This window comes from Balaenoptera physalus, assembly GCF_965194825.1.
Source record: "Balaenoptera physalus genome assembly, chromosome: 19".
NCBI lineage: Eukaryota > Metazoa > Chordata > Mammalia > Artiodactyla > Balaenopteridae > Balaenoptera > Balaenoptera physalus.
The window spans coordinates 34,739,369-34,755,918 of NC_138900.1; the positions used below are offsets into that span (position 1 = coordinate 34,739,369).

Consider the following 16,550-nt stretch of genomic DNA (forward strand, 5'->3'; position numbering starts at 1 on the left):
AGAGCGCAGGCTCAGTAGTTGTGGTACACGGGCTTAGTTGCTCCACGGCGTGTGGGATCTTAGTTCCCTGACCAGGGATTGAACCCGTGTCCCCTGCATTAGCAGGTGGATTCTTAACCACTGTGCCACCAGGGAATTCCCGAGAGTCTGTATTTTAGGGTCACTTTCAGATGATCTTGTGATCAGGTGAGTTTTGGGAACGCTGCCCCCAGAAGAGTGTCAGAAGGGACCTGTCAGGCAGGGGCTGGCTTGCAGGGGTGTTGACACTGGGTACTGGTTTCCAAAGTTTGGGCCGCTCTTGTCTAACTGGTCATCTACCTGCTCACCTGGATGGTGGTAACCACCGCAGCCCCCAGGGGTGGTCTGCCTAGCTCCCACTGCACCCTTCCCATGCATCTGCTCCTTTCCACCTCGGAACCTTCACGATGCTCATTTCCCTTTTACAGAGCTGGAAAAAGTGCCTCAGCTTAGGTAGTGCCTTTCTGAGGATTCCAGGGTTCTCCCCACTTCCGAAGCCCCCCACCCTGCAGAGTGAGTGACGTCAGCACCCTGGCCAGGCACGGGGGAGTCTCCACTTTTCTGGGTTGCTCTTTCCTTGTGGCATTTCCAAGAAGCACAGATGCTGGCACTTCTGGCTTGAGCAAAGGTCTCTTTTGGGGTTTTGTTCGTTTTTTCCCCTCTCTCATCGGCTCTGTTTTCAAATTTATTTATTTTGTCTTTTTTATAGCTTGCGAGATAACAACGTCTCAGACCGAGGCATCTGCAAGCTCACTGAACATGCCCTTCGCTGTGAGCGGCTGCAGAAGTTAGCGTAAGTCAGGCTGGGCCGTGGACGTTTGGCCCCGTGTCCCCAGCCTCACTCCAGGCCATGCCGCCTGGGCAACAGCTGTGAGCAAGGGACAGGCTGGGACAGGGACGTTTGCGTGGCTGGAGGGCACAGGGGACTCCTGTCCTGAGGGACCCGGCTACCCGGGCTTTGGGTGGCCGCTGTCCACTGTGCCTCATCTCATCTCCATGTCTCTTCTCTCTCGGAACTTTCCAGTCTTTTCAACAACAAACTGACCGACGGCTGTGCGCACTCCATGGCCAAGCTCCTTGCATGCAAGCAGAATTTCTTGGCTTTGAGGTGAGCCTGGGTCTTCCCTACCCCTGGAGACAGTGTCTCGTCCCCACAACTGAATCAGTTTGGTCTGGTCTCGGCTCATAATGGGCGCGTGATCTCCTCGCTGAATACAGGGGCAGTGTCTCCTTGTGAGCAGGGTTTCACTAATGCTGTGACCTCCCCAGCAAACTCTGGACCAACTCTGCTGAGGCTTCCTGCCCTTTGACCTTTATCTCCCAGGACTGAAGAGGGTTTCCAGGACCTTTTTCTTCCCTGTGTCTAAGAGTGTCACCAGCTCTCTGGGGTGCCCGAGTTCCCTGATGTACACTGAGCACGTGCTTGGCAGGAGGTGGAATGCAGCCATCACTTGTCACCACAGCGAGGCATCCAGTTGCCAAAAAGTTCTCAGAAGGTCCTTCTACTGCCTGGGGTGGGGGGGATCCAGTCTGGGAAGTCTGCGTTTCTGCTGCTCCCAACCTTCTCAGCCTCAACTGGAGTCTCTCTCCCATCTGACACTGTTGTGTGGCCCCTCCAGCTAGTCCTTGGGTTGGCCTGGCTTCTCTTTCTCTCTGGGATATTCTTGCCTCCTGGATTTATGAGGCAGTAAAAGAAGACAAAGTGAGGAGTTGCCTCCATCCTTTCTTTCTACCTGCTGGGCTGGGTTTAGGGATAGGAGCTGCCATTTTGAAACTGTTGACTCAATCTCAGGCAGGGCTGCTGAGGCCAACACCAAAGGTGTCATTCTGTACCAGGGACTCTCTTTTGCTGCCACCACCTGCTCCTCCCAACTCTGGAACCCGAGAGCAGCTGTGGCCAGAGCTGGGCTGGCCCAACCTCCAGGGAGGGCTGTAGGGTAGCAGAAAGGTGCTGCACCTAGAACTTGAGACCTGTGTTTTTGGTCAATATAGCATCATAGTTGAGAGCACAGGGCTCTGGAGCCAGACCAACCAAGGTTTGGATCCAGCATCCCGGAGATTTGAATCCTCATTAGCTGTGTGACCTTGGGTCAGCCCACTACCTCTGTGTCTCTGTTTTCCCTTCTATAAAATGGAGATAATGGTTATAGCTACCTCATAGGTTGTTGTGATGATTAAGCGAGTTAACATACATCAAAAGCTGGCACAATGTAGTGAGTGCTTTCTGTAGGGAGCTTAGTGCCTGAAAGATGGTGGGTAAGTCACGTAAGTTCTCAGCACGTTTATTCTGTTCGTCCAGTCCTCCCAGGAGGGATTAGATGTGCAACACATTTATTGGGAAAAATGCCTATGAGGGAAAATTGGGGAAGTAAGCTGGGGGAGGCTGGGAGAGTTGGCCGACTGCAGTGCAGGTCTGACCCTGAGTGAGGGAGAGAGGGAAGGAAGGAGGGGTGGGAGGAAGCATCTTCGACCCCAGTGCAGATCGGGGAGAGGACAGAAGGCTGTTGGGGAGTCCTCCAGCCAGTGTGCCCAGCAGAGGAGTCTCGGGTCTCCCGGTCCTTGGCTGGGAGCAGCCCGTCGGAAACAGGCCTTGGTGCAGAGGGGACGTCGGACTTCTCAGCACGGCAGCTGGGGCCCTTGGTTACCCAGGAAGCTCAGAGGTCTGAGAGGCTGCCACACCCCTTCCGGAGGAGAATAATAATACCTGCCCTACAGGATTGTTGTCGGCCAGAGTGGCTTAAAGTGTATGAAAGTTCTTTGAAAGATGAAACTGTATTATTATTCCAGGAAGCCTCGAGCTGTGGGTGAGAGTTCTGGGCACCTCCCTGAAACTCTCTGAGGTGCCTGGATTTTGCTGAAACCCCCTCCTCGACCCCTGCCCGAAGGCTTAGCAGGATCCCTGTCTTTCTTTCAGCCGCGTGGGCCCGCCCCAGGCCCTTTCCAAACAGGCAGAGGCTACCCGGCAGCCACAGTGAATCTGGGAAGGCTGCAGGGGGGAGGCGGGCTCTAGCGAAGAGAGAGTGGAACAGTGAGTCACCCTTGCTCCCTGGGGGAAGCCCCCTTCCCGGAAGGCTGCCTGTTGTGGTTCCTGCGCAAACCTGTCCCATTGCTTTGCAAAACAGGCCCTTCCACTCCTTTCCCTTTGCTGGTGGAAAATGAAGTCCGCAGGAGCCTTGAGGGAGCTCCCCCGGCATGAACAGCACACACTGCGTCTGCCCAGCTGGAACTGGAGGGCTGGTTCCTGCATCCTGCAGAGAAGTCCTCAAAGCTGTCTCCCCTGTTTCTCTGTCCAGGCCGCACTTCCCCCGCCAGACCCCGGTCCCGGGGCGCTAACGGTGCTCCCATCCTGCTCTCTTTCTCAGCCTCCTCTGTCTTTTCCTTCCAGGCTGGGGAACAACCACATCACGGCTGCGGGAGCCGAGGTGCTGGCCCAGGGGCTCAGAGCCAACACCTCCCTGCAGTTCCTGGGGTAGGTGGGATTCTGGGGCGGAGGGGCTTGTGGGGATTCAGGGGCAGGCGAAGCCAACTCTTCAGCCAAAAGGCCCCAGAGGCCGCCCAGGCTGCAGTGGGGAGGGCGAGGCAGGGAGAGCGTGGGTGGCCCTCGGCTGCCTCTGCCTTGCCTGGCGCTCAATAAACAGGAAGTTCAGGATGTCAGGGTTGGGGGAGGGCAGAGCCCATGAGCGGTGGCAGGAAGTCCTCGAGGGTGCTAGGGCTGTGCTTCTCACCTTTGTCTATAGGTTGGAACCACTTGGGAGCTCCTGAAGAATGCCACTGCCTGCCCCAGACCAATTAAATGAAATATCCAGATACAAGGTCCAGGAATCAGTAATTTTAAAAAGCTCCCCAGATGATGCGCAGCCTAGGGTGAGAGCCAAGGAAAGAGAAGGAAGTGGGGAAGTTTGGACACTGGGCCCAGGATGGGAGGGGCTGCACCAAGTCCTGCAGAGCCCTTGCCGTCTGTAGGGTCATGCCAGGCCTGCCAGGGAGGGGAGAGGGGTCAGACGCAGGCGGGGAGGGCAGTCCTGCAGACCTCAGGGCCCCTGAGTGGGACTTCCTCTGTTTGCTGGGCAGAGCGATACCTTCCAGTGTTGTACCTGTACAGTCCCCTGCAGCCCCTCTCCTGTCCTGTCTTCCCCTGGTGTAAACTAGAATCCATTTGATAAGAACTGGGGGCTTTAGAACCCAAGACTGTAGGAAGAGAGAATGATCTTAGGGCCGGGTGTTCCAACCCATTTTATAGGCAGGCAAGTTGCCCTCCAGCTCGGTTTGAGCCCTGAGTGGGACCGCGTTGCTGGAGACATCAGCACCTTTTCCAGGATGCATTAGTAGCAGCACAGAGTCTAGGAAAGGGTGGCCGTGGCCCCACCGAGTTCCTTCCTGCTTGAGATCACATCTTGCACATCGGGGGGGTGTTTATCTTTCAACACGTTATTTATTAAGGTACCTGTCTGGGCCTGGCCCTGTGCTAAAATCCCAAACACTATCATATGATACAAACTGTTCTGTAGCTTGCATTTTGTTTTTCTTAACGGTATATTATAGGCATTTTTTTCATATGACATGATCTCATTTTTTAAAGAATAGCTGCTTAGTATTCTGGTGGATGTCGTGATGTGTTTAGCTGGTTGCATGTCGATGCACGCTTTAGGTTGTTTGCAGGGTTTTTGCTATTACAGTGTCGCATCCCCGGAGCACAGAGCAGTGCTGGCACAGGGCCAGAGCTCAATAACTATTCACCTAATGAGTGAAAGTGCGGTGAGCATCTCAGGGCCACTGTCTCTGCTCACGTGGGCACCTACAGGTCCAGCCTAACTTCCCACACGTAAAATGGCCAGGTCCCAAGGTATGAGCTGGGCTCTGCCTTTGAAAAGGGGTGTGTCCAAATTAGTGTGGGTCTGAGGAGTATGAGCCAATAGGTGAAGAAGTTAGTTGCCGTGAAGGGCCCGGGGACGTGAAGCAGGAGCAAGAGATGAAGAGCTGGCTTGTGGAAGAACAGTTAGCCTTGTTCTGGGGGGTCCCAGAGGTAGTTAGAGACTCATGGGTGGCGGTTAGCACAAGCACGTCAGACCTAATGTCAGGAAAAATATCACAACCATGAATTGGCATTGAGAATGAGTTCCTCGTCCCTGACGGTGTACATTGGGTGGGCCTCTAACTATTTTGTAAGTCTGATTGAAAGAAGCTAAAAAACCTGAGTGAAGTTTGGCCATCCCTCCAAAAAACGGAGGCAAGTTCACTTTGCTGGGACCTAGGAGTCCCCCTGAGGCCTTTCTGGGATTGAGTGGTCCTGCCCCTCTGATTGGGGCCACAGAGAGGAAAGGCACATGTCTAAAACACATGGCAGGTTCTCACTGACACTATCTGTTGACTCTGTTGTACTTTTCAGGTTCTGGGGCAACAAGGTGGGTGACAGGGGAGCCCAGGCCTTGGCTGAAGCCTTGGGTGATCACCAGAGCTTGAGGTGGCTCAGGTATGCCTCAGTGTTCGTCCTGAAATTGTCATGGGGGAGCCAACAGGAGGAGGGAGGAGCTTGGGCCAGTTCTGAAGATCTTTGAACTTCATTTTTAGCCCCTTATATTAGATAATTGGATGAGAAAGAAAAACCACTGGATTTGGAGTCAGGACACTTGAGTCTTTCTGGGTGACTTTGGGTCACTTCTCCTCTCAGGGGTCTTGATTCCCTATCTGTACACTGAAGGTCTTGGGCTAGATCAGATACACTTTAGCTCAAGGGCCAACTCCAATCTGTTAGTGGGGGCTGCCCGGTACACTATGTTGGGAAGGATTCTAAAGCTGCTTCTGGGCTTAATGAAAAAGAGCACTGTAATCAATTAGTGATGTCTGACATGGAGCAGACTAGGACATGGGGCAATGTGTGCCATGCATTTTGCACTTCATGGGTTATCTTATCTCTGAGGTCCCTCCCTGCTCTGACACATTTTTCTTCCTTGATTACATCCAGCCTGGTGGGGAACAACATTGGCAGTGTGGGTGCTCAAGCCTTAGCATTGATGTTGGAAAAGAACGTGGCCCTGGAAGAACTCTGGTGAGTTTAGGGGATTCATTGCTCTAGAGAGGCAGACGTCAGCCTTTCTTCATTCTCTGGCCTCATCTGTGGAAGCCATTGTGTGTGTAAGACTGACTGCTGTTTTGTCATTTCGAGGTGAATGTGAGTGCCTAAGAACACTGGATATTAAAGTCAGGGTCACGTTCAAGGTGGAGCGGAGTTTGGCGGAAGTTAAAAGATGAACCATGAATCATATTTATCCTGATTCCAAGCTTTCCATCCTTTAGCTGCCACTTGTCTAGCCTTCTGCTGACATATTCTAGGCAGTTCCAAATTATATCAGGGAGATAAAATGCTGAATGTTTGATTTTTCTGGGAAGCATAAAGGCACTGAAACCTATGAGCATGGCCACAAAATGAATATTGCCAATGGGCCTTGGCAGGGCCCACTAACAGGGCCCAGGGCTCACTAGCTCTGCCATTGTACCATTGAGTATATCCTGATTGGGTTCTACAGCTTGGAATTTCTTGTTAGAGGAGTGCCTCACTGTGAGTGTATCGGTTATGACTGCGTTAGGCTGCAAGTGATGGAATGCCTTTATTTACAGTGGCTTAAACCTGTAAAGGATTGATGTTTTCATGTACATGCAGTTTGGAGGTAGGCAGCATAGGGCTGGTATGGCAGCTACATGAGGCCAGCAGGGGTCTGGACTCTGTCTCTCTAATCCTTCACATCCTTAGTGTGTGGTTTCACCCTCATGGTTGGTTTCCTCATGGTCACAAGGTGGCTGCTGCAGCACCCACAGCACTCCTTCTGTATTCCAGGTTCAGTCTCTATATCCAGGAAGGGCAAAAGGCTGGGTCTCTCCCCGTTAAAGAACATTCCCAGAGGTCCCAGCTGTCAATTTCTCCTTATGTGTTGATGGCCATGTGGATGTCACTTGGCCAACCCTGGCTGCAGTGGAGAGTGGGAAATACAGTTTTTCCACCAAGCACATGGCTGCTCCAAATGACATTAGCCTTCCATTAATGAGAAAGAAAGGGAAAATGGGTACTGAGTCACTGGGACATGAGGGAACTTCTTATGTGAAGGAGCCCTGGGGCAAATTCTCTCCCAGAGATGTCCCAGGAATTGAGAACCCTCATACCCTGCTTCACCTGTTCTTACTTTATTGGTAAATGTGGGTTTTCAGATGTTGGATATTCTTAATTGGGGGGGGGGCACATGCATTCATTTTTATTGACATCATCTTCCATAATAAACATTACCATATCAACTGGGTTTTCTCCCTTGTTCTTGCCAGCCTGGAGGAGAACCACGTCCAGGATGAAGGTGTGTGCTGTCTCGCGAAAGGACTTGAGAAAAACTCAAGTTTGAAAGTCCTGAAGTAAGGAACCTGTAAGCAGGAGCTGGGACAGTAATGACTGGCTTTGGGAGGGGGTGTTTCTGAATCAGAGATCCGGGAGGTTTTCCAGCCTGGCTAACTCACAGGAGGTGGCCCGGTAGAAAACTGCTGGTTTTTCTGTGTTCCCCCAATCCCAGGCAGGGATTCCAGTGTACATTGTGTACTTGGGAGGTAGTCCCCGCAAACACTGGCGAGAGGGTAGTGAAATGAGGCCGGGAGGAACACTAACCAAAAAAGGGTGTGTTATCAAGCCGGGTATCACTGGGGACCTCTGGGGTACAATCCTGTGGGCGAGAGGCAGCGGGGGTATTTATCCACCACCTGCTGTCCTTCACATATTGAAGTGTGCTTGTGGGGATATTTATTTTCTGGCACATCTGGCTTGCCCCGAACATGGCTGAGCGTACTCCTGGGGTCAGCAGAAAGGCCTCAGGCAGAGAATGGGGGTCTTCCCGGCAAGCAGCCCTCAGAGGTAGAGGTGAGAGCTGAGGGAATATGGGCGGGTTGCCCACAGCATCTGCTATGGTGGCTTACAGGCCGGGCCCTTCCCCCGCTCCAGGGGTCCTCTCTGACTCAGGCAGGAGAATTCTGATGGTCATCCCCAGTGGTTCCTCTTGGTGTGTTACGCAGGCAGGCATGCTTGCTTTTACTCATGTGTGCGTTCATCCATTTATGTATTGATGCAAGAAATGTTTCTGGAACACCCAGTCCGTGCCAGGCTCTGTTTGAGGCACTGAGTCTGGTAAAAAGGCCCCTGCTCACATAGCTCTTAAATTTGAATAGGAGAGACAGATGATGAACAAGTAAACAAATGAGACCATTTCTGTTAGTAATAAGTGCTCTCAAGAGAATTCCAGAGAGAGATGACAGGGAGTGACTGGAGAGGGTAGGGGAGTTGCTGCTGGGTAAGACCTCTCCAAGAAGGTGACATCTGAGTTGAAACCTGAATAACAAGAAGGTTCCCGCCATGCTGAGGTCTTAGGGACGTGCATTCCAGGTGGGCGGAACAGCAAGTGCAAAGGCCCTGTGGCAGAAACGAGCTTGGTGGTTTTGAGAACAGAAGGAGGGCCTGTGAGCTTGGACTGTAGTGGACGGTGGAGTGGGAGGAGCTAGCCACAGCAGCCTCAGAGCTCTGGGAAAGATTCGGGAGTTTATTCTAAGGACATTGAGAAGCCTTCGGAGGGTTTTAATGAGGGCAGTCATGTGATCTGATTTATATCATCCAAAGATCGTGCTTATTGCTTTGTGCAGAACAGGTGGAAGGAGGGTAAGATGGAAGCAGGGAGACCAGCCAGGAGGCCCTTGCACCCTTCCAGGCGAGAGATGGAAAGTGGATCAGGCTGAGGGCAGTGGAGGAAGCTGGTGAAAGGGGATGGGAGCTCGTGGAGGTCCTGCGGGTCCAGAGCTGGAGGGCTGGGCAGCGGTGGTGTTGCCGGGGAAGTGATCGGGGGACCACTAGAGGTGCACTCGGTGGTCAGGGACCCATGCCACAAGGAGAGGGATGGCGGATATGAGCAGGAGCCCAGCCAGTGGTCACCACAGGCTTGTGGAACGGTGCTCTCTGAGGCTGGCGCCACACCAGCCATGGTGCCAGAGGTCTCATTTCCCAGGATGTCAGCGCACCAGCAGATGGCTCTTTTTGCTAGAGGAGACTAGCCTCTGCCCTGGCAAGCGTGGCCCGGGGAAGACACTCACCTTCCGAGACCAGCAGACAGCTGCAGCTGGGAGAACGTCTGCTTTGCTGCCAACCCGCCATCCACTCTGGCAACACTTGTTGTGTTGCTTCACAGGGGCTAGGAAGTTGCCAAATGTTTGGGGAAAACACTTCCACTCGTCACATGGGTGAAGCTCGGGCTCGGAGGCCCTGGTGAAGCTTGGGTTTGTCCGCGCTGGGATCCCAGGCTTTGCACACAGGGCGGCTCTTGGCAATACCTGGTTTATTATCGACCATGTGTGGATGAGGCGCATTTGTCCTCCCTCATTGTCACAGGCTTACCCCGCTTGAACCCCACAGATGCCAGGCAATGGGAGCAGCCGATGTCCCACGCTGCTCTGTCGAGAGTCTTATAATTCAGCACCACTGAACTGTATCCTCCTCCACTGTTTCCCCATAAAAATCGAGCTTCTCACATATCTTAAAAAAGAAAAGCAAAGCTTACATCCTTCTTCTTCCAGACGTGGTCTGTGCCAAGGCTTGGTTAAGACTGCAGGCTCTGGAGCCTGACAGCTGGGGTTTGGGCCCCAACTCCACCGTTACCAGCCGTTCCTGCTTGGATTTGTGCCTCAGTTGCCTCACGTATAAATGGGGTAAAAACTGAACCCTCCGCATAGGGTTCTGAGCGTGAGCCCAGGTGATGTAGGTTATGAAGTGGCACCTAGTAAGAGCTCTAAAAATATTGGCTGCTGTTATTTTTAGCACTGCTTTAGGGTCAGCTTCTCAGAAGTTCCTGAAATTGTTGAGGGGGAAGCCAGGTAGTGGAGATTATCTAGAAGGCCAGCTGTGAGCAAAAGAGCAGTGTGGGGACCACTTGGCTCTCCCCCTGCTGTCCCTGACTGTATGCCATCTTCCCTCCCCATTTCCCACCTCATATTTTATTTAGTCTGTGTCCTTGTGCCCCCAAGGCCCTTAAATGACAATATTACTGTCCATCGATGATTTTCTATCGGTTAAGTGCAGTGCCCAGTGCTTTAGAATATGTCATTCTTTGTTTAATTCTTGGACTCCATGAAGTGGGTACTCTTCTAGGTCCTTTTTACAGATGAGGAAATTGGGACTCATTTGCTTGAGATCAAAAAGGGAGTAGCGTTAAGGTGGATTTGAACCCAGGAAGTCTGGCACTAAAATGCACATTCTTAACCACCATGCTCCTTCCTAAGGGAGCAGCTACTTAATACTCATCTGGTGAATGGAGGAGAGAGGAGTGCATTTCACTTTGGGCATTGAGCCTTTGCGGATGAGCTCATCGGGAATCTCAGGCAGGAGAGGGACATGCTGAGGGGGCAGGTGGGCTTCAGGAGGCTGGCCGGCTCCCAAAGCCTCCTTTAATTAAACAGGCTCAAGTAGAGAAGCAAGCATCCTCAAAGCTCACCATTCCATCTTCCTCTCCAGGCTGTCTAACAACCGCATCACCTCCCTTGGGGCAGGAGCCCTCCTGCAGTCCCTTGAAAAGAATGACACCATCCTGGAAGTCTGGTAAGGCCCCTGGGCAGGCCTCTTTAACCTCCCTCAGTTTTCCAATCTATAAATTGGGGTGAAGGGAGAGAGAAACTTGAGAATTTCTAAGATCCCTTATGACCCTGACATTTAGTCCCATTCTACATGTGATGGATCTGGTTCCCTGGGAAAGATGTCTTCATGTTTCTAAGCTGGGACCAACTCTCTCACTTTTAAATCGTGAGCGTTTATTCAGGAATGTCTCTGTTCTAGGCAATCGTGTAGGATTTGGGGTGTGGTTGAAGAGGGAAACAGAGAAAAGAACTCAGCTCCTGCCTTCCCTGGGTATTACATCTGCCTTCACAGGTCAAAGCTGTTAAATTAGACCCTCTGCAGTTCTGGGCGGCTGTTACACAGGATGGGAGCTGTTGGCCGGTGTTTCCAAGTCTTTATACGTAATGAAAAGCCATGTTCCTTTATGTATTTGAAAAGAGCAGTGCATCACAACTTCAAAGATTTCTCCTTCTTCTTTCCAGGGAGCTATTTATCACTCAGATTATAGGTAGAAAGATTTCCCCTGATTTAACATGTTATGAGTGAATGACACTATATATGTTTCAGGCACTGGGCTAGAAACCAATATTTTAAAATGAGGACATTCCCTATAAAAATCTATCTTTCAGGGGTTTCTCAAAAAAGCTGGCCACTCTGGAACCCCATTTAGAATGCCAGTAATTAAGGAGAGTAGAGGACAGGCTGACCCCACTCAGCTGGGCAAACCGGCTCAGGCTGACCCTAAACCCCACTACGCCGACTGGCTTGGACCAGGCCCCTTTGGCTGCTGTATATTACATGCCTCATCCCTGAAAGCTCGTGAACTCTGCTTTACATATGCAGATTTGTCCCTCCCTCAAAAAGCACATCAAGGCAGTAGCAACTGTAGCTATCAAATGATGAAGTTAAAAATAAAGACTTGTAAAAATCTGTCCTGCGATGGAGAGATTTTTCCTTTCCGTGCGATTGTGTAATCCCTGTAGCCTGTGAGGTTCTCGGGTCCTGGGTAGAGCGTGGGCTTTATTTTTTTCTTAAACCATTGCACAGTTCTGAGAAATGTCACGTTCTGTGTCCAAGGGGAGCAAGCTAGCATCAGGTTGATATTTTAAGGGTTCTGATGTTATTGGCAGAGCTTGGGAGGACATTGGGACTTGCTCATTGCATTCTTGACAGATTCTGCTGTTGCCTTAAAAAGAATGGCCAGCCTTGGGAGTCAGGGCTGGCTGGGCCCAGTGTGGACTCTGCAGAGCCATGGAGGCTTGTTAAATCGTGCACAGTGATTCATGAGCCATCTTGGCTGACAGAAGGTAAAACCTGCATAGACTTCTCTCCCAGGAGAGCTGCAGCTGGGCCGGAGGGCCAGGCCATCCAGGCATGGGTTCATAAAGCGGCAGCTTCCCGGTTGAAACCACTGCTCTGGTCCTGTTCTTACTCAAACCTCTCTTTGCTTTATCGCCTTCAGGCTCCGAGGAAACACTTTCTCTCCGGAGGAAATTGAGAAGCTCAGCCACAGGGACACCAGACTCTTGCTTTGATGTCTCTAGGTCAACGTTCATCTTGGTTTGTTTGGGAGCAGGCCGTGGGTTTGGATCCGAGAAGCGGGATGACATCTGACAGCAGTCCACTCAGATGGCACCTGGTCCTGCCCAGGGCCAACCCAATAGGTCACCTTTGTTCTGGCAGAGGAAGGCGCATCAGGGCCCTGCAGAGCAGACTTTCCCAAAGCCTATTTTTGCTGTCAAGTTCTTCCCAAGATTCAGTCCTGGGATGTAGAAGAGGGGCAGCCCCCCTCTATATGATGGGGCTGGTCTCCGGCCAACCTGACATAGGTCAGTGGAGCCACGGATGCCACTGCGTGCTTACTGGTGCAGAGAGCTCCACGTGAGGAGGGGTATTCAGGACGCAACTTTCTGCTGTGTCTCAACTCATGGTCACCCATTAGGTTGTTCTCTACGTCTGGTTCCTCCACTCATCCTGGACCCCTGTACATGGCACTTCCTCTGTGATTGGGATTCAGAATACTGGCGTTCTCATCTTTGCTCCTTCCGTTACACCCCAGCCCTCCTCCCGCCCTCCCATCCCCCTCAACACCCCACACATCCTGGATGGGAAGGGCTTTAATTTACCCTGCTCTCCTTCTGGTACTTAAAGACATTTTTGAAAGGGGACACATGACAGCCATGTGTTTCTCAAGACATTCTAGATTTTCGAGAAAAATATGACCACACTACAGCTGGTATCACATCTGGACCTTTATTTCCAGTGAAATCAATTACTCTTCAGTTAAACCTTTGGAAACCACTCCCCATCCAAATGCAGCTTTTTAAAATTAATCTGGGCCAGAATTTTGAACAGCCCCACTCTGATGCCCGTGAACTGAACTCTGGCAGCAGACTTCCAAAATATATTCATAAGAGACGGTTCTGTTTTATTTGTGCCAGAATGCTTTAGGATATAAAGTTATGGATCAAAAGTTTACAGGGCAAAATCAAAGGCCCCTCCTTATAAAGCAAATGTTTTTTCTGAATTTTTCAAAATGATGCATGTTGAAGCTTTTCTAAACTGTCAGGTGCTGTGCAAGTGTTATTATTTTAAACACTGTTATCTGTGAAAAACTGGTTAATATTTATAAACCACTTTGTTTTTTTCTCCCAAGTTTATGTTTTTATAAAAAAATAGGGCCATGAATTTTGTGCCGCACATAATCACAGAGGAGAAAACTATTGAGTCACCGAAGCTATCTTTGTTGAGACCAAACATTTAAAAATATTCCTGAACATTGTCAAATATTAAAGCACAAATTTCTACTTGAAGGGGGGAAACATGATGTTTCAACCAGATAGTTGATTGCTTAAGGCACAAGCAATTTTTAGAAACAGGCTTGCAATCAAAACACATTTGGCTTTGGTTTAGAAAAGTCTAATCCAGCATGAACTTTAGGCTGTGGCAAATGTGAGAAATGCAAGAAGGACCCCTGGGCCTCCCTCCATTCTCTCCAAGTGGCTCCAGGAGTCTCTAACAGGAGAAGATTTGGGAACAGTTCTCCTCGGCAAGCAGCCTCCTGAGTGGGCCTTGGCGAAATAATTCTTAGCTGCATTTAATTAACAAGGACTCAGGTGGCTGCTCATCAAGGTGAAATCTGCTTCCTTGGATGGTTTCGTGTGTGTCTGGTTGGTTAAATGTTGTGGCATCTCCCTGGGCCCTTGCCCAGGGAGAGCATGTGTGTGGGTTCTCTTTGTTTGTTTGTTTTAGTTTATTTTATTGATGTATAGTTGATTTACAATGTTGTGTTAATTTCTGCTATACAGCAAAATGATTCAGTTACACACACATGTACATATTCTTTTGCATTATGGTTTATCACAGGATATTGAAATAGTTCCTTGTGCTGTACATTAGGAACTTGTTGCTTATCCATTCTATAGATCTTACATCTGCTCACCCCAATCTCCCACTCCATCCCTGCCCCACCACCCCTCCCCCTTGGCAACCACAAGTCTCTATGTCTGTCTGTTCCTGTTTCGTAGATAAGTTAATTTGTGTTCTATTCTAGATTCCACATATAACTGATATCATATGGTATTTATCTTTCTTCACTTAGTATGATAATCCCTAGGTCCATCCATGTTGCTGCATTATTTCATTCTTTTTCATGGTTGAGTAATATTCCATTGCATATATGTGTGTGTGTGTGTGTGTGTGTGTGTGTGTGTGTGTATATATATATATATATATATATATACTGTATCTTCTTTATCCATTCATCTGTCGACGGACATTTAGGTTGTTTCCATATTTTGGCTATTAAAAACTATGATGCTTTGAACATAGGGGTGGTTTCTCTTTGTTGGTGGCATCAGGGTCTGTCCAGACCATTCTTTCAAATAGAGAAGATCAGGAGGAAGATGGAGGGGGGCCTGCTTTCTCAGAGGAGTAGACAGAGCAGCCTGTTTGCATGGCACCATCTTGGATTGCAAATTCATCTGAACAGAACAGACACCAGCCCTGTCATCAAGGCACTGATGGGGAGGGGAGAGGGAGAGGCAGGCAGAAAACAAGTAAACTGGAAAATATATAAAATAAGGTCCACTGTGGCAAGTGCTAGGAAGAAAATAAAGTTTCAAGATAGAGGAAAACCTTTGCATTGGAGGTTGTTCAGAGACAGGTTCTGCGAGGAGGTGACAGGTAAGGTGACAGGCCCCCAGAGGAGAAGGAACTGGCCATGCAAAGAGGGAGGGGGATCTGGGGGAGCATTCCAGTCACAGGGAGCAAGCTGTACAAAGACCCTGTCATGGAAGAGAGCTTGGTGGGTATGGCAGGCTGAATAATCCACCCCCCTTCAAATAGCCAGGTCCTGATCCCCGGAACCTGAAAATGTTGCTTTACATGGCAAAAGGGACTTAAAGATGTCATTAAGTTAAGGATCTTGAGATAGGGATATTATCCTAGATTATCTGGGTAGACCCGAAATGCAACCTCAAATGTCTTTGTAAGAGAGAGGCAAAGGGAGACTTGACACAGAAGAAGGCAAGGTGACCACTGAAGTAAGAGGCTATACTGCTGGCTTTGAAGGTGGAGGAAGGGGCCTCATGGGCCAAGGAATGCAGCTCGAGAAGCTGGAAAGGGCAAGGACACACATTTTCCCTTAGAACCTCTGAAGGGAGTGTAGTCCTGCAGCTACCTTTGTTCTAGCCCCATTTTGGACTTCTGGCCTCCGGGACTGTAAGAGAATTAATCTGTGTCATTTTAAGGCACCAAGCTCGCGATAATTTGTTACAGCATCCACAGGAAACTAATAACAGTGTGTTTGAGGCAAGCTAAGGGGAGAGTCCACCACATGGGTCTGCAGAGGTAGGTAGGGCCAGTTCATGAAGGGCCTAGTTGGCCATGGGAAAGAATCATGGCAGGCCATTGGAGAGTTCTAAGCAGTGCAATGCAACCCATTTAAAGAAGATCTCTCTTGTTCTGGGGTGGAGAAGCGACTGGAATGCATAAAGGTAAGGGTGAGGAGAAGAGGAAGTAGAGAGACCATCTAGGAGCCATTGCAGGGGAGAGGCAGCTGGGCAGCATCAGGGGATATCAGTGGAGATGGAGAGAAAAGGATGGATTCCAGAGATATTCTAGAGGTCAATTCCCAAAGGTTTACAAATGGAATGGATAAGAGGGATGAGGGAAAGTGAAGACTCAAGGATATCTGCTAGATTTTTGACTTGAGTAACTGGGTAGGAAACAAGTTTGGAAGCAGGAGAGACTTCTGTTTTGGATTTTCAAGTTTGAGGTATCTAAGTAGAAAGATCAAATGGAGACGCCACGTTCTGGCATGGGTCTGGAGCCCGTGGGAGAGGTCACCACCAGATATAACACCATGGGCGTCCTCAGCATCAAAAGGGGAATGGGGTCCTTGGGCCTGGATGATATAACCCAGGGAGAGATTATGGAGAACGAAGAGCTCAAGAGGGCCCAGTTGGGACTACTCTGGTGGCGCAGTGGTTAAGAATCCGCCTGCCAAAGCAGGGGACACGGGTTCGAACCCTGGTCCGGGAGGATCCCACGTGCTGCGGAGCAACTAAGCCTGTATGCCACAACTACTGAGCCTGCGCTCTAGAGCCCGCGAGCCACAACTTCTGAGCCCACGTGCCACAACTACTGAAGCCCGCACGCCTAGAGTCCGTATTCTGCAAGAAAGAGAAGCCACCGCACTGAGAAGCCTGCACACTGCAACGAAGAGTAGCCTCTGCTTGCAACAACTAGAGAAAGCCTGCGCGCAGCAACGAAGACCCAACACAGCCAAAAATAAATAAATAAATAAATAAATAAATTTATTAAAAAAAAAAAATGTAAGAGGGCCCAGGTAAGGGTGGAACTGAGATCTTGACACGTGATTACCGTCAGAGCTCAGAGTGGACGTTTC

At 50.1% G+C, this 16,550-nt stretch overlaps 1 protein-coding gene and 1 long non-coding RNA gene across 8 annotated transcripts in view; one reads left to right on the top strand and one right to left on the bottom strand.

Moving 5' to 3' along the window:
* Positions 1–13,294, top strand: part of NOD2 (nucleotide binding oligomerization domain containing 2) — a 30,296-nt gene extending 17,002 nt beyond the window's left edge. For 4 of the 7 annotated variants that reach the window (XM_082436855.1, XM_082436854.1, XM_082436857.1 and 1 more), the window contains 8 exons: positions 728–811; positions 1,043–1,126; positions 3,404–3,487; positions 5,405–5,488; positions 5,981–6,064; positions 7,330–7,413; positions 10,541–10,624; positions 12,102–13,294. In XM_082436855.1, the coding sequence (XP_082292981.1) occupies positions 728–811; positions 1,043–1,126; positions 3,404–3,487; positions 5,405–5,488; positions 5,981–6,064; positions 7,330–7,413; positions 10,541–10,624; positions 12,102–12,174 (661 nt within the window). In that variant the 3' untranslated portion in view covers positions 12,175–13,294. Of the gene's footprint in view, positions 1–727; positions 812–1,042; positions 1,127–3,140; positions 3,299–3,403; positions 3,488–3,755; positions 3,885–5,404; positions 5,489–5,980; positions 6,065–7,329; positions 7,425–10,540; positions 10,625–12,101 lie in introns of those variants that run through there. The other 3 variants (XR_014256636.1, XM_082436858.1, XM_082436859.1) reach the window with 3 other exon arrangements.
* The window catches only part of LOC309648989, a 1,142,769-nt gene that overhangs the window by 170,799 nt on the left and 955,420 nt on the right, over positions 1–16,550 (bottom strand). The window lies entirely within an intron of this gene.